Source organism: Geotrypetes seraphini, chromosome 3 (genome assembly GCF_902459505.1).
Source record: "Geotrypetes seraphini chromosome 3, aGeoSer1.1, whole genome shotgun sequence".
NCBI classification, from domain to species: Eukaryota; Metazoa; Chordata; class Amphibia; order Gymnophiona; family Dermophiidae; genus Geotrypetes; species Geotrypetes seraphini.
In genome coordinates, this window is record NC_047086.1 from 64,969,663 (window position 1) to 64,997,125 (window position 27,463).

Below are 27,463 nucleotides of genomic sequence, written 5' to 3' on the forward strand. Positions count from 1 at the left end.
CAACTAGAACCAAACACCCAGCAAAGACAGGACAACCAAAAGTTTGTTACAGCTGCATTACCTATTATGTACACAATACCCCCTACCTACTTCTACCTAATACAACACTCAGAATGCTAAGAAACATAGCTAGAATGTGGACATGACCAAGGGCTCCTTTTACAAAGCTGCAATAGTGTTTTTAGCGCACGCTAAACCCACACTACGCGGCTAGAACTAACGCCAGCTCAATGCTGGCATTAGCGTCTAGCGCGCGCTAAAACCGCTAGCACAGTTTTGTAAAAGGAGCCCTAGGTTTACTAGTAATACTACTAGGCCAACTAACAGAAAGCACACTAATGAACTCCCCCCCACCACCACCTATCATCATCCCAATAGAATTCAGATAGAGCAGAGGGTAAACCTCTCATACACCAATGAAACCCCAAAAAGCCATACCCCAAGAAAAATTGGGGTAGTCACAGTTAATAGACCCCAGAAGAAATTACACAAGAAACAAGATCACTTTAGATCAATCAACAACCTTATTAGATCCCTGATAAACAAAACAGACCTAAGGAGGAACTGGCTAAAACAAGACCAACCAAGTTTATTATTAGTAACTGTAACCTGGTTGCAATTACAGGATGACTCAGAATCACTGGAAATCATAGCAAGCGAAATTAAAGACCCCTCCCTAAAAAAAGCCTAAGTCCCAAATGCCCAAAACAAGGGCTTTTAGGCGAAGGAGGAGCCAGTCCTTCGTCTAAAAGCTGGATTCTGTAACTGGTGTCTGTCAAAAACAACACCAGTTACAGAATCCTCCCCCTTACAACGATCCAGGCAGAAGGGAGCCCATGCCCTCCTGGCCCGCGGCACCCCGAACCCCCGACTACGATCGGCCCAAGCCCTCTTGTCCCGGTGGCACCCACCTAAGGCTACTGGGCTGATTCCGGTTGGCCCAGGCGCCTCAGGCCCCACCTGTGGGCAGGGTTTGAGCCGCCTGGGCCAATCAGGCCCTAAGGCTAGCCATTCCGGGGATGGCTGGCCTGTCGGCCGGACGGGCTTGGCACCCGTCTGTCCGACCAATGATTTTTAAGGTACGGGAAGGGGAATTGGGGTGGGGGGGTCAAGGGGTCGGTAGGGGAGTTTGCGGGTCGGTGGGGGGGGGCCGATTGAGGGTTTGGGGGGCGGTTGTGGGGGTTACATCGAGGGCAGGAGGGCCTGGGATCCCTTCTGCTTTTATCTTAGTGGGAGTGGGAGGGTTCACCTGGGCAGGAGGGCTTGGGATCCCTCCTGCCCGATCTTGATCGGCGGGTGGGGGTGCCGCCAGGCAGGAGGGCTTGGGCTCCCTCCTGTCCGATCGTGATCAGCGGGTGGGGGGGGGGGGTGCCACAGGGCAAAAAGGTTTGGGCTCCCTCTTGCCCTGATCGAGTCGGGGGAAGGTGGTGCCGCCGGGGCAAGAGGGCTTGGGCTCTCTCCTGGCCCGATCGGATCGGGGGGAGGGGTGGATCGCTACAGGAGAGATGGGTCATCTCTCCTGTCGCTTTAGCGATCCCAAGTGCCGCTTTTGGCGGCACTTGGTGGTATTGCTATTGCGGCAGGGGAGATGAGGCATCTCTCCTGCCCCGATGGTTGGGGTGGGTAGGTTGCCGGGCCGCTGAGCTGATCGTGCCAGCCACGATCAGCTCAACGAACCCTTTTCGGCACTTATACCTGTTTTGACTTGGTCTAAGTCAAAATATATAAGTGCCGACTAGGCAACCTGCCTAAAGTTTTGGTTATACCTATTGTACGCCTAGGTGTAGGTCGGCCCACCTCCTGCCCACCCCCCGTCCTTTCCCCGCCTCTTAAAATGCCTCTTTTCTCTCTGTGCGTTTAGAGGCAGGGGAAAGGCCTAAGCTGGTTTTAGATATGTCTAAAACCAGCTTTGATTAAGGGTACTTGGACAATCAGGCTTTTTGATTGTCCAAGTGCCCATTTAGGCCACTTTTTAGACATGTTTTTTTTTTTTTTTATTATGATCCCCTTAGAGTATTTTCTTGAACATTCTTAGTAACCTCCTTTTTGAAAGTTGGGGTAGAATTTTCTTTCTTGGTTATGATAATTTCAATGAAAATAGGAGTTTAAATAGTTAAATGCCTCTATAAAATTAAGGGTATGGTTATCCCTTATTGATTACCAAATTTTATGTTGTTATGTAATGCAATTCTTTCTCCTCAATGATGTGGGCTTGATGGGATTTCTGATTTTCTATGACTGATTTAAGTTGTATTAAGAAATAATATTTCTATATTTTTTTTGTGTAAATTCCCATATCCTGTATACTTGTTGGGATACGTTAAAAAATTTCAATTAAAAAAAAAAGTGTCCTTATCTTATCATATCTTGTTTTTTCTGTAGCTTAATCTCCCTTCTTTTCACATAGTGCTAGAAGTCGCACTATGTTTGCTGATGGGCTACATCAGGGATATATCAATTAGTATTCAAGCTCGCTGGCTGAAAGGATGACTCCACTCATCTGAATGTCCACCTGCACAGTACGAGCCAAAGATAGGCGTGCACTTACAGAATAGCATGTGGCCTGATTATTATCATTTCCCAAAAAAGAGAGAAGATCAAGGTTCTCCACAGCCGCTCCCACCGCCGCAACCCGGGATCTCATGTTCCTGCCCGCCCCCCGCCCGTGCCGCTCCCACAACAACCTTCTTGGAGCCACACTCGCTTCTTCAGCCTTCAGCAGGGCACCTTGAAGTGGGCAGCACACGCAGCGATTCAGGTGCTGCACGTAAACAAAGCTAAGTCATAGACAAAAATGGCTGTTCAAATGCAATTGTTATTTCCACATATATGTGGACCGACTCGAACCTCACTAACCTCTCTACGAACATATCCTCATGCATATCAAACCTCCAATCCTGGGCACTCACAGTTCAAATGAAACTGAACGAGTCCAAAACAAAACTCCTTTGGCTCGGCCCAAAATTAGACCATTTACCCTCCTCCATCCCATTGTCCTCCGGATCCTCATTACAGCTCGAGTTCTCAAGCAAAGTTCTGGGTGTCACCTTAGACTCCGCTCTATCCTTCAACGACCATCTCCAATCCTTGGTAAAAAAATGCTTCTTCAGCCTTCACATGCTAAGGAAAGTCAGACCCTATTTTCACCAAAAACATTTCGCAGTCCTAGTACAATCCATCATCTTTTCCAGATTGGACTATTGCAATTCTATCTACCTTAGCCTAACCAAGAAAAGCCTCCACAGACTTCAGTGGATTCAGAACGCCGCGACCAAGCTTATCTTCGCGAAAAGCAAATTTGATCACGTCTCACCACTTCTATCTAAGCTTCATTGGCTCCCTGTAATCCCCAGGATCCACTTCAAATGTGCGTGCCTAGCCTACAAGATCCTACATGGCATCCTTCCTGCCGCCATCCCTCTATCCTGGAACTCCACAACCCCTACCTCCTCCAGACCCTCCCAAACTCTTAAACTATCCTTCCCTTCCACAAAAGGTATTTCTCATGCAGGCAAACTTGGGTCATCCCTCCCCTTTAGAACCACTGAGATCTGGAATAACCTTACTTCCCCGCTCCGAACCTCAAGCTCCCTCCAACTTTTCCGTAAACACCTAAAAACCTGGCTATTCTCAAAACTGTAACACTTCTCCCCTCTTAGGCCTCTCCCTCCACCCCTCCCTTCTACACCTACTCTTAAACTCCCCACTGGAGTTCTCTCTCACCCTATTTTCTGTAAACCGTGCCGAGCTCTGCATCTGTGGAGATGGTGCGGTATATAAACCCAAGGTTTAGTTTAGTTTAGTGTTCACATATACACATATATGAATAGAATGCTGTCATTTAGGCATATACTTGCCTCTGAAATCTAGATAGCCCCTTATGGAACAATCCATATGTCCCTGTAGAGTTTTCATCTGATATGTGCTATACAAATCATCATAATAAAACAAATAAATCTCATCATAACAAGAAATTACTGCAACAAAACCCAGTCTTGAAATTATGCTAGAGGGGACAGTGAGGTTTTGAAGCTTACCTGCTTCACGGGTGGCGGCTCCCCTTCTACATTCATCATCATTGGCGAGCTGGTACTGTGAAGAGCTGTGAAGGATTCCGATAAGGAGCCATTTGACGTTTTCCAGATGGGATGGGAAAGGACGCCGGAGGAGGACGATGTTGTTACTCCTCCTTTGAGCAGCGCATCAGCCATCCCCACCAGTTCTTCAAAATGTGTAACTGCCTGGGGCAGAACTAAGATTGTACAAGGCTGTCAATGGCTTTGTGGACTTTAAAACAACTGAGGCTAAATCTAGAGCTGCTACACTAGGGAACAGATCTAACTTTTGTACAAAAGGGGTAAAAACCTATAAGTTTTATTTGCTTGCTCCATTCTCAAAAACACGTCTTTCAGCAACTTCTAGAAAAGAAAGAGTCCACAGCAAAAACTGTGCAAGCTTTAAATCTTCTCCAAAAAGCATTGTGACACATAGGAACCAGCTCTTTGGGTGCTGAGCACCCCTAATATTCAGCAAGCTGCTTTGATGTGTCCAGGAAGGGGTCATTTGTATTGTTTGGCACCTGCAATCATTTTAAAATGCTGTGAAATACTTGCATGAGACCTCCCCAGTTCTTGAATTTAGCAAAGTTTCACAGTTAATTTATGAATTTGTTTCAGTTCTTGAGCATTGGAGGGCTATGCTATGTGTAGTTGTCCTGGGGAGTAATACCATAAGGAGCTGCCTAGTATTAGGCAGCAGGAACATGGTTAAATGCCAGGTATCTACATGTACCTGTAGATACACATTCGGGCAAATGACCATCCTCCAGCTCCATTGTATTCTTCAAGTATGCTTTGCAAGAGGGTATTTATATGGGTGGAGCCTAGGTGGGACATACATTATAACATTTTAGAAATTATATATGTTCTTTTGCATCTAGGCAGAAATGTCCGCACCTGCAAAGTAGGCGTGTTAGAGATGGCTTCTTCTAGTATTCCCTAAAGAAGAATAAACTGCTTGTATTGTTCATACTATACCTTGGAGCATGACCAAGGACTGTCTAAGGCGTGCGTTTTCTCGCATGGTGTTGGCTAGTTTCCGCTTCATACTTTTTATTTTTGCACACAGCTCCAGTTTTGATAAATGGTACATTGGTTCTTCGTCATCACTGCTACTGTCACTGCATAAAAAGGCATTTGAAGAGTACTGTTCTCCCTGAAAGAAGAAGAAAAACAGCAAATCAATTATACGATTTATTTATGAATCATTTATTAAATTTGCAACTTCCAATTTTATTATTAAAGCCAACCAAGGCAGAGTAAAAAAAAAGTAAAACTAAAGTTTAACATTGGGACTCGTACTTCAGCCAGTCTCTAACATATTAAGAAGGGTATTACAACCAGAACGAAGGAAGTCATCATGCCGCTGTACCGCGCGATGGTACGACCACATTTGGAGTACTGTGTCCAATATTGGTCGCCATACCTGAAGAAGGACATGGAGATACTTGAGAGGGTTCAGAGAAGAGCGACAAGAATGATAAAAGGTATGGAAAACCTTTTATACGCAGAGAGGCTAGAAAGGCTGGGGCTCTTCACCCTGGAGAAGCAAAGACTCAGAGGAGACATGATAGAGACTTACAAGATCATGAAGAGCATAGAGAAGGTGGAAAGGGACAGATTCTTCAGCCTTTTGGGAACTACAAGAACAAGGGGGCACTCGGAGAAACTGAAATTAGAACCAATGCTAGGAAATTTTTATTCACTCAGAGGATGGTGGACACCTGGAATGCGCTTCCAGAGGATGTGATAGGACAGAGTACATTAAGGGGATTCAAAGAGGGGTTGGACAAGTTCCTGAAGGATACGGGGATTGAGGGATATAGATAGAGGTAGAGATAGGACCATAAAAGGGTATAGATAGAAGAAAAAAATGGGGATTAAAGGGTTTTAGACAAAGGATCACTTACAGGTCATGGACCTGATGGGCCGCCACAGGAGCGGACTGCTGGGCGCGATGGACCCCTGGTCTGACCCAGCGGAGGCAACTTCTTATGTTCTTAATTCAATGACACCAATTGAATGGGCAAAAATTGGACGCAGCTTTATTTATCATTGTCTTGCATATTAACTTCATAACGTTCTTGAAAATACAACAAAGACCCAACGTTTACAACCATTTTTTGCGGATCTATCTCCAGGAGCTATCTGGTATTGAAACTAGCTCCATTATCTCTCAACCCTTTTTCCTTATAACCTCCGGTGACTTACGGTATCGTCAAGCCACCTCAACTTGTGGTAGTGCCACCCATGAGGATATATTTAAAATTCACCAATCACATATCTTAAACTTCAATCCGCCTTCTGATATGCTCTTCTGATGGCCCTACCCCAAAATAATTAGCTGTGACTGCCCCAATCCCACCGCTTCCCAAAGTCCCCAACCACCCTCCAAACTCACCCGATATTCCCACAAACCCCCAACCTGAAATCTAATGGGATGGGAGGGAGGGAAGCGCCAAACTCTCCTTCACTTCACTCCATCTCTTTCCCACATAACATTGTTTGTTTGCCAGTTCTCTTCAGCTTTCTTGCACCTTCCCACACTCCTCCCACTCCCTTCTTTCCAGCAATTTCCGCTTGTTACCGCCTCCTCTCCGTCCCAACCTTCTTGTTGCCACCTAACTCTACACTCTACTCACCCCCAAACACCCCCCTCCCAATTTCTTTTATACCAATTGGCCTCTAGATCACTCAATGTACATAGCTGGTTTTAAGAAGGGTTTGGACAATTTCCTGGAGAAAAGTCCATAGCCTGTTATTGAGAAAGACATGGGGCAAGCCACTGCTTGCCTTGGATCACTAGCATGGAATGTTGCTACTCTTTGTGTTTTGGCCAGGTACTAGTGACCTAGATTGGTCACCATGAGAATAGGCTACTGGGCATGATGAGCCTTTAGTCTGACCCAGTAAGGCTATTCTTATGTTCTTATTGGCTACCCTCTAATCTTCAGGTACTACAGATGGCTTTAGCAACAGGCTACAGATCATTAACAACAGGTCAGCAATTTCATGTTTGAGTTCTTTTAGTACCCTGGGATGTATACTATCTGGTCCAGATGATTTATCACTTTTTAACTTGTCAATTTAGCTTAGTATATCTTCCATATTTACCAAGATTTATTTCACTTCCTCCGCATCATCACTTTTGAACACCATTTCTGGTTCAGGTAGATTTCTTACATCTTCTTCCGTAAAGGCCAAAGCAAAGAATTCATTCAGCCTCTCTGCTATGGCCTTTTCCTCCCCGAGCGCCCCTTTTGCTCCTTGATCATCCAAAGGTCCCACAAATTCCCTCACAGGTTTTCTGCTTCTAATGTACCTAAAAAAAATTGCCTCTTTTGCAAGTTTCTCTTCATATTCTTTCTTAGTTCTTTGCATCTAACTTGTCAGTGCTTGTGTCTCTTCTCATTTTCTTCATTCGGATCCTTTTTCCATTCTTTAAAGGATTTTTTTTTTTTTTTTTTAACTCTAATAGCCTCTTTCACTTCACCTTTTAACTATGCCGGTTCTCGTTTCCTCTTCATTCCACCCTTACTGATATGTGGAATACATCTGTTCTGGGCTTCCATGATGATATTTATAAATAGCATCCACACCTGGTTTATAGTCCTAACCTTTGAAACTGATCCTTTTAGCTTCTTTTTAATCATTTTCCTCATTTTATCATAGTCACCCTTTCAAAAATTAAATGCATCTACAGTAGATTTCTGTTGCAACGTCACTCCCAATATCAGCTCAAATTTGATCACGCTATGATCACTGTTTCCCAGCGGACCTAATACAGAACTCCTGTACTATGACTTGCATGCCACTAAGGACCAAATCTAAAATAGCTCCCTCTCTTGTCGGCTCCTGCTCCAAGAAGCAGTCATTTATGACGTCTAGGAATTTTACCTCCCTAGTGCTCCCCAATGTAACATTTAACCAGTCAATGTTTGGGTAATTGAAATCACCCATTATTATGCTGTTGCCCAATTCTCCAGCTTTCCTAATCTCTGAAAACATTTCTTTATTTGTCTGCTTATTTTGTCCCGGGGGACGGTAGTACAACCCTACCTTTATATTCCTTTCCTTCCACATAAGAACATAAGCAGTGCCTCCGCCGGGTCAGACCATAGGTCCATCCTGCCCGGCAGTCCGCTCCCGCGGCGGCCCAAATAGGTCACGACCTGTCTGAATCACCAGAAGGGGCTCCCTTGCCACCTTGGTTTCTCATTGAAGTCCTATCTTCCCATCGAAGTCCTAACCCTCCGGTCTTGCACATGCACGACCTGTTGGGTTTCTATACTTATTACCTGGTTAGCTTTCTATACTTGTGTTACATCCCAGCTCCTCCCTCAGTATCCCACGATCCCTTTATCCCTCAGGAATCCGTCCAATCCCTGTTTGAATCCCTGTACCGTACTCTGCCTGATCACTTCCTCCGGTAGCGCATTTCAAGTGTCCACGACCCTTTGGGTGAAAAAAAACTTCCTTGCATTTGTTTTGAACCTATCTCCCTTCAGTTTCTCCGAATGCCCCCTCGTACTTGTTGTCCCCTTCAGTCTGAAGAATCTGTCCCTATCCACCCTCTCTATGCCCCTCATGATCTTGAAGGTCTCTATCATATCTCCCCTGAGCCTTCTTTTTTCCAGAGAGAAGAGCCCCAGCCTATCCAACCTCTCGGCGTATGGACAGTGTTCCAGCCCTTTTACCAGTTTCGTTGCTCTCCTTTGGACTCTCTCAAGTACCGCCATGTCCTTCTTGAGGTGCGGCGACCAATATCTAACTATACATGTCTTCTATATGCAGGATTAGTATAGCAAAATCTCAATTTAAACAATGTACATGCCCTAATGAAGAAATAAGAAATGGAAAAATAATTTTATTTTCTTGGCAAATTTCTATTCATATGGATTTCACACTGCTATCTATGTCATGCAGAATGTTTATTTAATTTGATTAAATTTCCTGCCACTTTCTTTCACCCTCTTCACTTTTTAGGAGGGATACACCTGAATAATATCAGGGCTGTTTGTTTTCAAGTCTCACTGCTGCATTAGGACTGTATTCTACACTGTGTCTTGATCCATTACTGACAAACTAATAAAATAGGTTAGGACTCTTAAATCCCCTCTAAAAATCTTCACTGTCTGGAGCTCTCTTTATGTAATCCCTGGTTCATTAGGGAGACAATTCTATAAAGTGCCATCCAGATTAAGGTGGCAAGTGCATAAATAAATGCCAGTATTTTCCAAGTGGGTGTTTATATGGGCAGGGCACACATTATGTGCATACATGATAAAATATTATAATTTATGTAAATTCTTTAATAATCTAGGTGTGAGCATTTATACTACTCTATGGCTGATGTGCGGGATCACACCTAAAATATAGGTGCAGTTTTGACTTATTATCAGTGGCGTACCTAGGGTATGTGATACCCGGAGCTGATCATTTTTTAACATCCCCCCAATATAAAAAGGAATTGAAGGAGCACCCACTAGGAACTACACCTGGGGTGGATCGTACCCCCTGCCCCCCCCCCCCCCTTTCGTATGTCACTGCCTGAGGAAGGGGATTTTGGTCTCTAAAAGTTAATAAAAAGTGTATTAAAATTAGTCCAATAAAAAAATTACCTTATTTCCATTTTCTATTTATAAATTTTATCAATACACCTACAATACTACTTTATTCTAAAGCAACAACAAAAACATTTTTTCTACCTTTTGTCATCTCTGGTTTCTGCTTTCCTCATCTTCTTTTCACTCTTCATTCCATTCAGCGCCTGCCCTCTTTCTCTGACCCTTCCATTTTTCTCTGTCTCCACTCCCTCCCCCCTGCTTTTTTTAATTTCAGTTTTATATCCCGTCCTAACCAAGAGCTCAGAATGGTTTAAAGTAGTATATTCACAGTGTTTGAGGTGCAGGGGAAGAGGTACATTCTATATGCTCTGGCATCTCTCCCTTCTCCTTTCCTTCCCTCTTTCCCACCCCAACTCAATCCATGGTCTGGCATCTGCTTCCATTCCCCCATGCCCTGGGATCTCTTTTCTCCTTCCATCTCTCCCTCTCCCTTCATGCCCTGGCATCTCCTTTTCTTCCTTTCATTCCCCCATGCCCTGGCATCTCTCTCCTCCCCTTCCAGCTATCCTACCCCCCCCCCATGCTCTCATATCTCCTCTCCTTTCCTATCTATCCCTCCCTCCTTTCTCCTGGAAAGGCTCTGGATCAACCCATGCAGCAATTTTGTACTGCTGCTGTTGCTTCTGGCAAAGAAGAGGATTTTAAAAGCTGCGGGTGAGAAGAAGGGGGCTGAGGGGGGGGGACAGACATGATGCTGCATTTATGAGGGGGAAGGACGCTGGCTAAGGAAAATGGGGTGTACTGGAAGGGGAAGAGGGACAGATGTTGGACTGAGGGGGAGCAGAGGCTGAGGAATAGGTGTTGGATGGGGAAGGGACAAAGGGAAAATTGCTGGACTTGAGGAAGAGGAGAGAGAGGTGTTGTACAGGGGTGCAGAGGGAAAGGTGCTGAACCTGTTGGGGGGAATGGACGGGAAGAGAGGGCTAGAAAGAGGGGAAGATACTAGACTATGAGGAGAGGCGGGAGAGAGAGTAAAAGAGCTTCTGGTCTATAAAAGATGCAGGGAATATAAATAGATTTTATTTTTAGTTTAGTAATTGAAATATATCAGTCTTGAATATTTGCATCTGCTATCTCTATATTGCACTGTGGAAATGTGAGGTAGTGTTTTATATGATTAATCATGCAGTTAAAAATTTTAATTGATGTACAGCCCTAATATATACACATGCGAGCGGTGTGCTAAAAAGTTCTCAGCCTAACCAAGAAATGATGTGGATATGGTTTAATCAATGATCTGAAACAACGTGAAAACATAGAATTCCGTTTCTGCGAATTTGGCACTTAATGAAATAAGATAACACTTTTTGCAGCTACAGTGGCAAAATAACATTTAGAATTTTGGAATTTGGTTGATTGGGCTGAGAACTTTCAGCACCCCCTCATACATACATGCATACACACTAGAGAATGACACGGTGACAAAATTCATCACCGTTCCCGTCCCCACGGATAACTGCGGGAAATAATCCCATGTCATTTTCTAGTGTCTATTTCAACCTCGGTCCTTCTACACCAGCATTCTTCAAAGCAAAGCTTGCGGGTCAGTGGTTGTGCCCAATTATACTCTGATTCTTCCCTCTCTCCTTAAAGAATGATATGAAGATGGCTTCCCGTGGTTATCCGCGGGGACGGGAACGGTGATGAATTTTGTCACCGCGTTATTCTCTAATTACACACACACACACACAAGTATACACACAAATATATAGCAATATCTAATTTGAATACTAATAGTTTAATGATTATGAATTAAAGTAATGAAGCACTTAAATGAAGCCTTAGCTGACTGCATACACAGCCCTCACCTGTTTGTTAATCAAGGATGTTTCTAGGTGACTCAAGATGTTGGAAGAAGCAGCTAATGATTTTTTCCTTTTTATTCTCCTCAGCAGCCATTCCTAAAGAAAGGAAGTTATGTGATATAACTGTCTCTGTTCAAACAGTGTAAGATTTGGCAGCTTCAGGGCTAAAAGGTTTTCTCGAAAACACTAAAAACAACTGCAACTATTTCATAAGTTAATTGTAATCACCAAGGTCATTTATAAAAGCTAAAATCAGAAATTATTTAAAAAAACAAATGGAAATTTCTGTTGCTGGAGGATAAGGACTAAAACTGTGGCCCTTATTTTAGGAGCTCTTTGTGTTCTGGACATCAGAAAACTAGTATTTAGTTAGGGCTGTCCAGAAAAACCTACAGCTGAAAAAAATGTGCATATTGAAGTATTCCCCCCTGAATTTGACTGTGCATGCTCAGAAAATAATTTTTTTTAAAAAATTTTAAAGCCCATTCAGTGGCATAGTGAGGGTAGGAGGTGCCCAGGGTGGTGGCTCCTTCTGTGCCCCCTCCACTCCTTCCCCATGCCCCATTTGCATCCTCCCTTTCCCCCCCGCACTAGAGAATGACACGGGAAAAATCTGTCCCCATCACTAGACCACCATCTCCTTCACCGCCCCGTCCACGCCGTCCCCTTCACCGCCCAGACTCCGTCCCTGCCATCCCCTTCACTGCCACGTCCCCGCAGCATCCACCCTTCCTTCTTGCCACCTCACTGCCCTTCAGCGGCCCGAGAATCTCCCTCCCTCCCCCTTACCTTTACGGCGCGTTAGTAAAGAAACTTAAGAGAGGGAAGGCGTGTGGTCACCGATCAGAGAGAAAGCCAATGCCAGAGCAAGTAGCAGACAGGAGAAGCTGTTTGCACTGGTGAAGATTTACCGTCTCCTTTACAAAGCCACGGTAGCCACGGGTAACCTGCCGAAACGGTGGGGGGAAAAAGTGCTCACTGTGGGCATGAGGACAAGGCCATCCACCGCCCCATGGAGTGGTGAATGGCCTTTTCCCCGCAGTTAAGGGAGGGAAGGCACGCGGTCACCGATCACGCGCGGCCCCTTCCCTCCCTCCCTAACTACGGCCAAATCTATCTCCCTCCTTCCCCGATACCTTCATGGCGCTTTCGTAAAAAAAAAAAAAAAAAAACCTTACAGAAGCCGGTGAAGCCTGCCTGCCTGCAGTTGCGTGTGTGTAGGCGGAAGCTTCTCCAACTTCCAGTTGCATCAGAGGAAAAGCTTCCACGCACACACACGCAACTGCAGGTAGGCAGGCTTTTCCGGCTTCTGTAAGGTTTTTATGACAGCACCATGAAGGTAAGAGGGAGGGAGGTAGTTAGATTTGGCCGTAGGGAGGGGGCCACGCGCGATCGGTGACCGCACGCCTTCCCTCCCTTAACTGCGGGGGACAAGGCCATTCACCCCCCACCGTTTCAGCGGATTACCCGCGGCTACCTGCCACTGTGTCATTCTCTACCCCGTACCTCTAACTCCCCTCTCCCCTTACAAAGCTGTGCTATAATTTTTAGCACCAGCCACCAAGGTAATAGCTCCGATGCTCATAGAATTCCTATGAGCATCCGAGCTGTTACCACCGTAGCCAGTGCTACAAACGCTAGCATGGCTTTGTAAAGGAGGGGGTAAATCTTCGCCAGTGCAAGCAGCTTCTCCTGCACGCTACTCGCTCTGGCATTGGCTTTCTCTCTGATGTCACTTCCTGGTCCCCGCGACCCGGAAGCGATTTCAGAGGGAAGACAGGATAGCATGAGCAGTAGGCTGGAAAAGTTGCTCATGCTGGCAAAGAGGTAGGGGTGGAGGTGGGGAAGTGAGAGCGCGAGCGTGGCATGGGGGGGGCAGAGAGGTGCCAATGCCCTCACCAAGTCGGCACCCAGGGCAGTCTAACCCCCTCCGCTTCCTTACTACGCCACTGCCTGTTGTCCCTCAAAGCCACTGATTATATAAAACTCCATTTTTCTTAAAGTTGCTATTATTTTTGCTTAATTGAGCAAATTTCTTGGTATTATAGTTAACAACAAAGAATCCAAGAAAACTGCAGTGATGATGTACAAAATATCAAGTCTTTAATGAAAATCCATAAACAATTTATATAAAAATATAATCATAAAACAGTTTGTATCCAAAAGGATTGATGAACCCGGACCTGACACGGTAGAAGCACTTACGTCTGCTCAGCTGTTAACTGCCGATTCCAGTTTTTATCCAGCAGTTATCTATCAAGTTATTTTGTATTAACTCACACTAGGACCCCTGAGGAAGGAGTGTTTCTTCGAAACACGGACTGTCTCAGGTCCGGGTTCATCAATCCTTTTGGATACAAACTGTTTTATGATTAAATTTTTATATATATTGTTTATGGCTTTTCATTAAAGACTTTGGTATCTTGTATCATCACTGCAGTTTTTTCCTTTGTCTTCCGATTTAGTATTATAGTTACACATTTTATGTTTCCACACTCAGCAATGATACATTGATTAAAAAAAACATTTTATATCAAGTCTGTTTTATTGAAAAAGGACAATAAATTAGTACAGAGTCTCCAATATACTTATTATAACAAGTGGGGTCAGGATTCCTTAGAATTGCACTAACACAACCACAAAAGAATAAGAAACATTATCCTGTTATCAAATAATGATAAAAAGACATTTATTGGAGGAATAAATTACACGAACTTATAGGTTGGGAGGCCAGAATGGCTTACTCCTCTCGCCACAGAAGCAGAGACTTTGTTCGTACTTGGTCTCCTTATTTGGACATTTTGCCTCCAAGGAGTCGTATATTCTGAACAGACTGCAGTTGTATCCTACCCCAGCTGTCTGACCTTGGTTACTTCTTTGCTCTTGGATTGGGGGGAGGGTATGTTGGGAGGGGGGTCTGCCGGGGGGGGGGAGGGATACCTTTGTAACCCAGGAGGACATCAGAGTCTAGTCCTCTTGGGGGGGGTCCTCTTTCTTGTAAAACTTCAACATTTCTTGTCTGCCATTTTGCATTTGTTGGTTTGTGGTTCTTTCTTGTTAATAAAAAACAGATTTTAAAACAAAAACATTTTATGCAAAAAATTAGCAGTATTTGATTAAACCCCTCCCCCCCCTTTTCTACTAAGCTGCGATAGAGGTTTCTACTAGAACCCAGAGTGCTAAATGCTCTGATGCTCACATAATTCCTATGAGCACTTGGAGCAGCGTCTGAACATTTAGCACCCACCAAAATTTGAATCTGAGACCAACAAACTTTCCCGCCAAAGTTCAAATTCATGACTAACGTTCCTCCCTGTTTTCAATCTGGTCAGCAGACCCACTATATAAAAAGACAAACTGCAGACCTCACGGCATAGCCTGAAGAAAGCCACAGCATGATGGCTGAAACATCAGTTCTACCTACCCAGACATGGTGAGACACAGACAACAGAATCGATTGTTAATTCAGTTTGGTTTTTGATTACAAAATTTTCAGGCTAGTATAAATGATATTTGTACCATCATCTTTCTAGATTAGTGTATATATTATTGCTGTTTGGGATTGCCATTTATTAGAATATGGTGGGTAAAGAAATACCAACGTGGCCCATCGAGCCTTCCCAGGAAGGTTGTTGGGGTTGTACCTGCCATGCAGTGCAGAATATTTTCCCCATGCTCGAGTTTTTGGAATTATACTTGATATGCAGTAAAGGTTATATTACTTCCTCAAGATTTCTTAGAAGTGCCCATAAAATTTAGCTTTTAGTATTTAAAACACTATCTACCAACGAACCTCAATTTATAGATCGGTTACTAATCCCATACAATACGACACGTTCTCTCCGATCCACAACTCAGGGGTTGCTAATGGTTCCTTCTTTGAAAATTATTGGAACCAGACGTCACGATATATATTCAGTAATGGCCCCTCTAACCTGGAACGCCCTGCCTTTATATATAAGAGAAGTTAAAGATCTCAGCAGATTCAAAAATAATTTAAAAACTTTTCTCTTTAGAGACGCATTTAATCTTTAAATAATCCATTTTTAATAATCTTAATCCCACTCCACATGTTCTTTCCTTATTTGGCTTTTTCCTTTCTTTTCAATTATGAAAAATATTAATTTTGTAACTGTCTCCCTTTCTTTTTCCTTTCCCCTATGTATCCGAGTCTGACTGTTTTGTCAGTTTGTTTTTAACCCCTTTTAAAGCTGTATAAAGAACTCTAGATCTATCTTATACTTTACTATTACTCGCTTAGTATGTAATAAGCGACTTATCAAATTTAAATAAACTTGAAACTTGATTACATAGCTCTATGCTTGGTTTGCACATTAGAACCCTAATAGTCCCACTCCTTTTTTTCAATTCCAGAACCGTTTTAGCTTTCACCACCTCTTTAGGGAGGGCATTGCACACATTCACTATCCTTTCTATGCAAAAAAAAACCCCAACCCAAAGCATTCCTTGATGTTGCTTCTGACTCTATCTCCTGTAGCTTCCTATCATGTCATCTAGTTCTAGAGCAGTGGTCTCAAACTCACGGCCTGGGAGCCACATGCGGCCCACCAGGTACTATTTTGAGGCCCTCGGTATAGTTATTATAATCACAAAAGTAAAATAAAAGTTTCTTGATCATATGTCTCTAACTATAAATGACAATATGATTATTAAGACTTAGCCAAAAGGAGAGATTTATAAATATAAAGAGTTTTACCTCATGCAAAATTGTCATTTCTTTAATAAGACATTAACTATTTTTTTCTGAGGCCCTCCAAGTACCTACAAATCCAAAATGTGGCCCTGCAAAGGGTTTGAGACCACTGGTCTAATGCTTGTTTATTCAGCAATTCCTTTCCATGTGGGTTATTCAAAATTACCCCCACTGGGGAGAATTTTTATTGAGGGTGTAGGATAACAGGACAATTCCATATCTGTTCACCTACACTCAGTGATATAGTAAGGGAGGGCGGTCCGCCCTGGGCACTAGGTTGGTAGGGGTGCCGGCTCCCCTCCTCCTCTCTGCCCTGCCTCTTCCCACTCCTCCCCTCGATTGCATCCCCCATATCTCTGGATGTTCACTGCCACGAGCAACAACTTTTAACATACACCTCATGACTCTGTCGTCTCTCCCGTTGCCACCTTTGAAGTTCCAGGTGCCACCTTTGAAGTTCTTGATGCTCGCAGCAGTGAACAGCTAGAATTATGGCGGAAGGGGAGGTGTGCGGGCGGCAGGGGTGTTCGAGGAAGGAGTGGGGGGGGAAGAGGTGAGGGCAGGAAAGGGGCACTACCGCCCCAGGCGCCTCTCACCCTCGCAATGCCACTGCCTACATTGATTTGCCTATTTTCCTTTATGCATCTATATTGTAGGTTTGAGTGCTTACAATAGCCATAGAGGGTGACAAATGGGTTGAGAAGGGCAGCATCAGCTGCTATGCATGCATGTTCATCTACTGTATGTGTGTATTTTACAAAATGTACACACACGCAGACACAGTTAACTCCTGCCTCACCGCAGATACAACTTTGGGTAGGCTGTTTATAACACTTTCAATAGTTTCAGCTGTTGCCTCTACAAACGATCAAAAAATCAAAATCACACAAGTCAGAGAGTGCTGTTAAAAAAATGAATTTGTAACTTCTCTCCATGCAAATAATTAACAAAATTTGTTCCATATCTGTTCTGGCCTTGGGGGGAAGATTGACGATCATGGATGTGGAACATTGGACTATCAGTGGACTGTTGGATGATTTTTATCTTGTTTGGGATCTTTTGGATGGATAGACATTTTTTTTGAGTTTCTGAGTTTATGGACTTTTTTTTTTCATGATCACATGACACGGGGAGCACAGCATGTTGAAGAGCAGGAGTATTGTAAGCAGTGGACATAGTGAAACCCAGTCGCTAAAAGATAAGTAACATCCTCTTTCTATCTTTTTTTTTTGCTGATTTGCCATCATCTTTTGCAAGTGTTTGAAAAATCGTTCATCCACTTGATTTATTATGGACGACTTGAGGAAAGTAGGGAGGGTTATGGTGCTATGAAGTCATAAAGCTAGAGCTGGTAGAGTCTGCTGCTCCTATACCTTCGCTTGTTTGCTTTTCACTGAGCACATTTATTTAATTTAAGGTTAGTGTTTGTTAATAATTCAAACCTCTATATCAGGGGTAGGGAACTCCGGTCCTCGAGAGCCGTATTCCAGTCGGGTTTTCAGGATTTCCCCAATGAATATGCATTGAAAGCAGTGCATGCAAATGGATCCCATGCATATTCATTGGGGAAATCCTGAAAACCCGACTGGAATACGGCTCTCAAGGACCGGAGCTCCCTACCCCTGCTCTATATCGAGAATACTGGAGTTGAATGGGGATTGTAGTATTTAATAATTATACTCCCCATTTTGAGATTGTGAGTGCTTGGAGGCTTTTGCCAGATTGCTCTCACCCCTCCCCCCCCAAACCTAGGTGTTACAATAATAAGGCTCATTAAAAATGTGAGACCTTTCCACATGGATCACTTGATCACATCGCTTCACCAACATGATCTCATCTGGTGGGTAAGTGCCTTTGATAGCCTACCTTATAGCAGTGCGTCGCAAACTTTTAAAGCTGTGGCACGCTAATCTTGGGGTTTCAGCTGGAAGGCACCCGGAAAAGCGCAGACGTCAACACGACGATGTCACGCCCTGAGCGTCGTATTACTGCCAGTGGTGGGGTGCTGCAGAAGGAGCGGTGAGGGGAAGGAGCAGAGGCGCTGGCGAGGAGGAGAGGTGCGGACCCAGGCCGACCGACCACAGGACATGCGAGTAGTAGCCAGCAACAGCGCCTCTCCTCGCCGGCATCTCGTGGCACCCCTGCAATCTGCCGCGGCACATAGTTTGTGCTACACTGCTTTACAAGGTATTAATATGAACTGATAAATGCTGATAAGAAAGATATTCAACAACACTAAGGTCCCGATTATATAAATGATACTGAAAGTTAGATGCCTGGATCTGTGCACCTAGCTGATCTTGGCACCTAACTTACCTCCCCCACTTTTACAAAACCACATTGCTGAGCAACGTGAGCTAAATGCTGATCCGCCCATGTGCTGCTTGGTAATGCGGCTTTGTAAAAAGGGGGGGGGGGGTATTAATTATTTTAAAGGCTTAATCAGTGCTGCTAATTAAAAGTTAGCACCTTGTAATTGACATAAACGGCACTTAATTGGACGGTAGGTGCGGAACTTGGTCCAAGATCCCTATCAGAAAGTAAGTGTGGTTAGGGGCGTGTTTTTCATGTAGGCACCTGTTTTGGACTTTGGCGTTGGTAGGCATCTAACTTAGGCACATCCATTTAGGCCAAGAAAACCCTAGCATAAATATAATGTGCCTAAGGTTAGGATACCAAGAAACACCTAAGCTCACTTTAGGCACCACTAGGCACGATTCTATACAGAACATTTATAGAATCGCACTTAAGCGTCACACTACTTGGTGCCTCATTTTTAGGTGCCATTTATAGAATCAGGCCGCTGAATATTTCTTCTGATTGTATTATCTGGACAGTGGTGGTCTGTGAGGGAGTTGGAGGTTATCTAGTTAGCAACCATATTCAAACTGCGAACCGGATCACTAACCAGATAAAGTGAGGACAACAAAATGGATGTCGGTAGGATTTGAACCCTGGTGTCCCTAGTCCTTTGCCCACTACACTGCTCATCCACACCCATGGAATTGATATTCATGTAGCAAGTTTTCCATACCATGCATGATTCAATGTTATAGTTTGCCATAGTAACTTCTGCACAACGATGCACGCTAACTCAGTGGCCATGGCCCAAAATACAAGAGACAAACACTGGAAACTAACATGATCTTTATCCATGTTCCCATCATCACTGTCAGAGAATATCATTTCAATCATCTTCCTCTTGCTTCTTCTGAGAAATGGCACCTTGGAGATCGAATTTGCTTGCAAGAGTTTCTGCATCATCTCGACCAACTCCTGAGGATCGTCTGAAGAGAGAAAAATATCCAAAGCATCAGCATGTCTTTCAGCTTGCATTAATGAATCCTTTATTTCTCTATGTTGTAAAAGAGATTCAGTCTAGGAGCAAACTATACATTGAGGGCTGAAAGTTGAGAAAGAAAACATGAAATGAAGGCACAATCAAAATCTCACTTCATTCTGCCGACATAAGGACCTGACTTATTTTGTAAAAGCGCCCATCTTTAACTTGAAGATCAAAGACTGACTTATAGTTTGGCAGCTATGATTTGAAAGAATAAACACTGAAAATTTAGGACATAGTAATATATTTAAATTAATATGGGGCCCATTGGCATCTTATGTTACCTCATTGTAATTCTTTGTTGACTGTGAATCAGTTTGTTCTTTACTATGGTACATAACCAGGGCAGGGGGGGAGAGGGATTCTTTATGTCATAAATTGATTTTTGAATATTTATAATTGAGATGGGTGTGAAGATATCATTATTCAAAATAGATAGGATATTTATGATAATATATGTTGTTTTATATGGAATGATAATTGTTTGGGTGGGTGGGTGGGTGGGGGAGATGAAAATGGATGGTTATGAACATGAGAAAGATGAATATGCTTTTATTGTATTACTATGAGTTGCATTGGTTGTATTGCACTGTTGTAGTTTTGAAAATTAATACCACCCCCATGAGATTTTGCATCCTAAATGCACGATCCTGTGTAAATATGTGTGTATATATATATATATATATATATATACATATATATATATATATATATATATTTACACAGGATCGTGCATTTAGGATGCTAAATCCCATGGGGGTGGTACAGCTTAGGGGGTGATGTAGTTCTGTGCTCATAAGAACAGGATTTGAGAGTGATCATATCCAATTACCTTAAAGCAGCAAAACAGGTAGGTTAGGTTATTTATTCAAGAAGGATGCTAGGTTGCATAGGGAGAGGTATGGCCAGTAGGAAAAAGGAGGTATTGATGCCCCTGTATAAGACCCTGGTGAGACCTCATTTAAAATATTGTGTACAATTCTGGAGCAATATCCACATAGTTTAAGGTTCAAGTACAAACTAAAAGAATTTGCAGGGAGTGTCATCCACCTCCAAACTACTCCGTGCAGAATCAATCCATCCAGGGGGGTTGGGAGGGAGGGAAAGAGCAATTGGTACACTTCAGGCTGGTACCAAAAAGCTATACAAGTGCCAGCTGACATTCAATGCCAGCACCTGCATAGCTAAGCATCCAAAGTTAGGAGTGCTATTCACGTGGTCTCATTTGGTTGCTTAGCTATGTGGGCACTGGCACAGAATATTGCTGCCACCTCATAGCTGCCAGCTCCTCCCCAACTCCGCCTTCAGAATGTCAGACCCACTTCAAAAATAGTCAGTCAGAGCAGATAATCAGATGCACTGACTGGTTAACTGTCACTGAGTCACTGCTGAGCATGATTTAAGCAGGCAGGCGCCTCTCCTGAGCACTTAAACTACTTTGAATATCAACGGGTATATGTTTTTATATAATAATAATAATAATTTTATTTTTGTATATCGCCATACCCAGGGAGTTCTAGGCGGTTCACAACAGTTAGATGAATTACATACAGTGCGGATGAAATTGAAGAACATAAAGCAATCATAGAGTCAAACTAGTTTACGTTTACAATTTAGGTGAGGGAAGGACTAAATATATACAGAGCATATACAGTGCATACGGTAAGAGAATACATTGAATTTAAGAGAAGGGAACAAAGCATAAAAGTTGAATGGAGGGAGCAACAATCTTAGAAGAGTAGGGAGGGAAGAGGTGGAAAAAGTTAAGGAAGAGGTGGGAAACGTTAAGGAGGAGGTGGGAGCGTTAAGGATTTAGTCTGTTGAAAAGAAGAGTACTGAACTGTTTTCTAAAGTGATCATTTTTAAGAGTTTAAATGGAATTTTTCCCCCACTATTTCCTCTTTCTTTTAATTCCTATCATCTTCAGTCTAATATTCCCTCCTTTAAAGGGATTCAAACTTTAGGTAGGCTTTCATATTCTGTGGCATTTACTATGATGAAAATCTGGAATGATCTTCCTTCAGTTATTAGAACTCTCTCTTCGCTGACCTGCTTTAGAAAAAGCTTGAAAACGTATCTGTTTACAAAATATCTTACTGATAACTGATAGAACTCCTTAGTCGACAACTGTATGTTGACATTCACTGACTCTCCCTCTTCTATTATTGTTTATCAGTGTTCCTAAGATTACGTTTTGTTAACTGGTTTGAGTCCCTCTGGGAATGACCCGGTATATAAGACTAAAGATTAGATTAGATTTAGAGAATGACACGGTGACAAAATTCATCACCGTTCCCGTCCCTGCGGGACTGCGGGAAACCATCTTCATGTCATTCTTTAAGGAGAGAGGGAAGAATCAGAGTATGAATGGCCACAACCACTGACCCTCAGGCTTTGCTTTGAAGAATGCTGGTGTAGAAGGACTGAGGTTGGAATAGACACTAGAAGATGACATGGGATTATTTCCCGCGGTTATCCGCGGGGACGGGAATGGTGATGAATTTTGTCACCGTGTCATTCTCTAATTAGATTGTTGATAAATAAATAAATTAATTAATTAAATGTACGCTAGAGAAGGGACACTTGCTGGACACAGTGGCTGGCACTGTGGGCAAAGGGGACTTCCTCTCCTATATTGTGGCCGACCAAGGCCCAACTCCAATAATACAATCAGCCTTACTGCTCAAGAGTATTCAGATTTATGTAACTTCAATGAAGTCTGCTCCTCCATTCATCCTCTCTTGCCTTTTCTCCCCCATCTCCAAGCTCATTTGTCCCCATAGTTCTTTTCTCCTCAAGATAGTCACTTCTCATCAGTCCATCTCCTAACCCTCCCAACCTTCATTTTTCCTGTCTCTATTCTTGATAGAAATCCCACCCCATCCCTGCCACCAGTCAGCCTCCTCTATCCCTTCTAGTAAGCCAACTTTCCCTCAGTTTATTAATCTGCCCCTGATCTTCAGCAGCTTATTGATGATGCCTTCTACTGAACAGTTGCTCTGTTTTCTTCTGGCACCACACACAGCTCTCGGTGAGTTTGAGCAATGCTGTGCCAGAACGTCTGTGCTGTTCTCACAAGAATACTATAGGAGTCTGTGCATCCCGTGGCTCAAACTCATAAGCAGCTGTTACATAAGCAGCGCCAGTACTAGGCCTCTGAAAAAAGTAAAGGGGAGAGTCAGACTTAGGCACACTTAGGGTCAGTAGGAGCTGCCACTTTGGCTTCCAGGCATTATACTGAAGAACACTTAGGACTGTGCTGAACTAGAATCACACCCTAGGCCAGTGTTTCCCAGACCGGTCTTCGAATACCCCTTTGCCAAGAAGGTATTCAGGATATCCATAATGAATATGCATGAATCTAATCTAATCTAAGGCTTGGCTTTATATACTGAGTCATCATTCTAAGAAAGCTCAACTCGGTTTACAATAATTAACTTAAAAACCCCTAAAAAATAAGACTAAATTTTGGGAAATTAATTTTCAAAGTGTTTAGCAAATAAAGTAGTTTTTAAAGTTTTGCGAAAAAATGGAAGTGAGCCGGAACTCCTTAAAAGAAATGGAAGATCATTCCAAAGTTGAGAAAACTTAAAGATCAGAGATTGACTAAATATCTTGACGCCTTTAATCAATTTCATGAATATTCATTGTGGATATCCTGAAAACCTAACTGCCCTAGGCAACATACCCCCTTGGTTCCTCTGCCCCCATCCACTGTGCCATGGCCGATATGAAAAGACAATGGATGGGGAGTCTTCCTTTTGCCCTGAGCCCTCCACGTGGCCCTGAAAACACGGGTTTAGATTACAGTAATGCACAAATAAAATATACTCACCACTCATGTGCACTACTTTTACAAAATGTTTTTCAGTTTTTCTGTCTCCCACAGGCCAGTTTACCACCACATTCTCATTGACTTTGAACAGCTTCTCGGTATCCTCATCTGTAGCTGGAAGATCCTGGATCCATGAAGTCTCCCCAATTTGCAGCGAGTTATCATGCACAAAGTCAAACAGCGTAAACTTTTTCATCCTGATGACAGTCGCTCACATTGACAGTGTTACGATGTGGCCTGCAAAATGTCAACATACGTAACTTTGTGACTCACTCATAAATGAAGCCCCTAGAAATCAGTGCTCGAACCTGTATTATTTGTGCAATTTATACCCAAAGATTTTCTAGGCTGAACAGCTGACTAGTTACAGAAAAAACGGTGACGGTCCTCACTCAGGGCTGGCCCAATCATTAGGCAATACTAGGTAATTACTTAGGGCAGCAGCATCTAGGGCAGTGGTCTCAAACTCAAACCCTTAGTGGGGCCACATTTTGAATTTGTAGTACTTGGAGGGCCGCAGAAAAAATAGTTCATGTCTTATTAAAGAAATGACAACTTTGCATGAGATAAAACTCTTTATAGTTTATAAATCTTTCCTTTAACAGTTAAAGGAAAGATTTATAAACTATAAAGAGTTTTACCTTATAGATAAGTGTATAGTATCGTTCAATGAGCAAGAGATTCTGTGTATGATACTTTTGAACAATTTTTTGTCAATCAAAGCTATTGAAACAATTGAGTTTTACCAGCGGTCAGAGAGTGATGCTCTAAATAGCAAATGCAATGATTGGATTGTAAACTCTTACCCAAGGGGAGGTATTCACCCCCCTCAGAGTTTCACTTTTTCTGAGCGTTTTTCTAAGTTGTCATCAGCTCTCTCCCCGCTGGCATTTATCACCAATGTAGTCAGTCTCTCATCTTTCATCATAAATACTTTTACTGACTAGGGCTTTCATATATGAGTCCCTGTATTTTTCTTTAACGTAGTTACATCCATCTTTGGCATTAACTTAATATTCAATTTTTCTGCTTTTCAAAATCTACGTTTCCATGTCTTACTTTCCCTTCTATCTCTCTCGTCTTCTGTCCCTATTTCCATGGTCTGACATCTTTCTTTCCTTTCTCTCCCTCCCTCCTTCCTTCCTTTCCCCTGGTCTGGCATCTGTCTCCTTCCCTCCCCCAACTTTTTATTTCTTTCACCCTGCCCCCTTCTTTCTTTCCCTCTCTATCCATGCCCCCATTCTTTCTATATGTCTGTCTTTCTCTCTCTCTCTCCATGCCCTTTCTTTCTTTCTATCTTTCTCTCTCCATGTCCCTTTCGGTCTGTGTCCCGTTTCCCTACTTTCTTTCTGTCTTCCTGTCCCCCCTTTATTTCTTTACTTCTCCCTGCCCTCCCCCAAGCCATCACCATTGGGGAACAGGCCGCCACCACCACAATCGGGGAACAGGCCAGTGCCGAGGTCTTAACTCTCCCTGCTTATCTTCCCCAGTGCGGGGCCGACCAATTCATGCCACCCGACATCAATTCTAATGTCGGGGAGGAACTTCCGGGCCAGCCAGGCAGCGATTGGCTGGCCCGGAACTTCTTCCCCGACATTAGAATTGACATTGGGTGGCGAGAATTGGTTGGCTCCGAGCTGGGGAAGATAAGCAGGAAGAGTTAAGACCTCGGCACTGGCCTGTTCCCCGATTGCGGCGGTGGCAGCCTGTTCCCCTATTGCGGCAATGACGGCCTGTTCCCCGATTGCGGTGGCTTGGGGGAGGGCAGTGGGAAGGGAAGCAGATTGGGGACCCCTGCTTTAGGCGAGAACAGATCGCGGGCTGCAAAATAGTCCCTGGGGGGCCGCGTGTTTGAGACCACTGATCTAGGGGATGCCAAAGAGCAGCTATAGCCATAACAAAACAAACTCAGTATTGTATTGTGTTTATTTATTATTCGCCCTATACAAAATGAAGGACAAATGAACAGACATAATAAATACCACAACAAACATAAAACCATACAAAAACGCAATAAAAATATAAAACAGTCAACAGCGATCATCTTCAACATATACAGCATCCTCCCTACAACACAGACAGCTGTTCTTCAGCCATATTTCATTTTACAAAAAAAAGATGGCGTTTCAGCAATCTTTTAAATGTCACCATATTATCTTGCTGCCGTATTTATTGCGGAAGCCTTTCCATTCCTCTGGACCAATGCAGGAGAACACCCCCATCCCTTGATGTTTGAAGTCTCAACTCCATTTTGTTGGGAGCCGCAGATCTCAAATGTTCAGAGGAACGCAACTTGGGAAGCACAATATAATACGCCAGACAATCTGTTAGGTATTTTGAGGCCAACCCATGCCGACTTTGGTAAACTACCAACAACAGCTTATATCTTAAATAACAAGAGCTACTTTTACTTGTAAGGGGAGTGGGCAGTTTTCAAAAGTTCATTCACTGAAATTCTTGGAAAGGTGATGATTGATGGGGGTTGGGGAGAGCATTGGAGGAGGCTGAAATTTGCCTAGAGCAGTGTTTCTCAACACGCGGTACGCGTACCCTTAGGCCACTTTGTGTACGTGTACATGGGCCGCTTTGTGTTTTTTAAAATTTTGTAGTTACCATTATTGATATGATTATATTGTGTGTATATGAAAAATGGATGGAAGAAATTGCATTACAATTAGTACTATTATTATGGGGTGGGGTCAGGGGCGGAGTAGGGGGCGGGTCTGAGGCAGAGCTTGGATGGGGGTACTCAGTTGGATTTGTTAGGTTTAGGAGGTACTTGGCTTGAAGAAGTTGAGAAACACTGGCCTAGAGAACCAAATACCCATGCTCCAGCTCTGTTTTCACTGTATCACAATGTACAATGAAGTAATCAGGATTGTGGCTCTTCCCAGTCCTAAACATTTGCAAAACCTTTAACAAAGATCAATAAAATTCAGCCAAAATACAAGAATAAACATGAAACAAATAATATAATATTTTTTTAAAAAGAACATTATATTGTGCCAGACATGCTGCTATGTTGATGTTAGAAAAGAATCACTTTTAAAACAAATAAGAGGAAATATTTTTTTCATTCAACAACATCACTGTATGTCTGCTAAGTGAAGTGGAGCACTCTTGGATTCCTACACCAGATGAATAGGCCTATGCTTCAATGTGGTTCTAGCATTTATGACAATTTTCATTTGACAAAAATTTAACATTTTAAAAGTTCCTTGATGCACTGCAAGCATCGTCATCCTGCAAGGGCTGGAGAAAGCATATGTGAGCAGCAGGTTAATAAAAGAAGAAAACAGACAACTATTATGGTTGAGCTAATTACAGATACAGAAAAGATTTTATGCCAAAAACTGGCATGGCTAGATACCTACTAAGCAACAGCAACCAGAACCACTGTGCTTTACATAAAAGATTATCTGCTTTTACCTACCTGAGACTATACAATCACTACTGCACAATGACATCATTGGAAAACTGATGGCTTCTATAAGCCTCAGGGGTTAGCTCCAAATTCCACCTAGCTCTATAGTATCTAGTTACTATTGGCAACCATATTTTCTGGTTATAGGCTGCCAGAACTTGGACTCTTCTTCCACCTTGTACGTGCAAATTCTGTATTCAGGAACCACTCTGCTGTTAAAACCTAGCCTTCCTGCTTCATTCTTTTTTTGGGTTCACCTTGCTTGGGCTCCAACTCCTCCTGCCTAACTTCACTTGGTTTCTTCTGCCTAAGTCCTGCTGACTGGAGGCACTTGTGAGCTCAACTCTTAAGAAGAAGGTAGCTTGTGCAGGCAGACATAAGAACATAAAAATAGCCATACTGGGTCACACTAATGAACCATCTAGCTGAGTATCCTGTTTCACAAGTACCTGGCAGAACCCCAAATAGTAGCAACATTCCATGTTACCATTCCCAGGACAAACAGTGGCTTGCCCCATGTCTATTTCAATAGCAGACAATGGACTTTTTAGACAGAACTTCTCCAAACTTTTTTAACTGGAGACATACCGACTGCTGTTACCACATCCTTTAACAAGTTCCAGAGCTGTACTTTTTGAAAGAGTGAAAAAATTGAAT

General features: G+C 43.1%; 1 protein-coding gene across 1 annotated transcript in view; it reads right to left on the reverse strand.

The window, feature by feature from the left end:
* The window catches only part of BEND6 (BEN domain containing 6), a 76,843-nt gene that overhangs the window by 25,725 nt on the left and 23,655 nt on the right, over positions 1–27,463 (reverse strand). Inside the window, exons 2-6 of the mRNA XM_033936435.1 lie at positions 23,383–23,619; positions 19,346–19,491; positions 11,494–11,586; positions 5,037–5,214; positions 4,038–4,252 (exon numbers count right to left, since the gene is read on the reverse strand). Of these exons, the coding sequence (XP_033792326.1) occupies positions 4,038–4,252; positions 5,037–5,214; positions 11,494–11,586; positions 19,346–19,491; positions 23,383–23,578 (828 nt within the window). The 5' untranslated portion in view covers positions 23,579–23,619. The remainder of the gene's footprint in view (positions 1–4,037; positions 4,253–5,036; positions 5,215–11,493; positions 11,587–19,345; positions 19,492–23,382; positions 23,620–27,463) is intronic.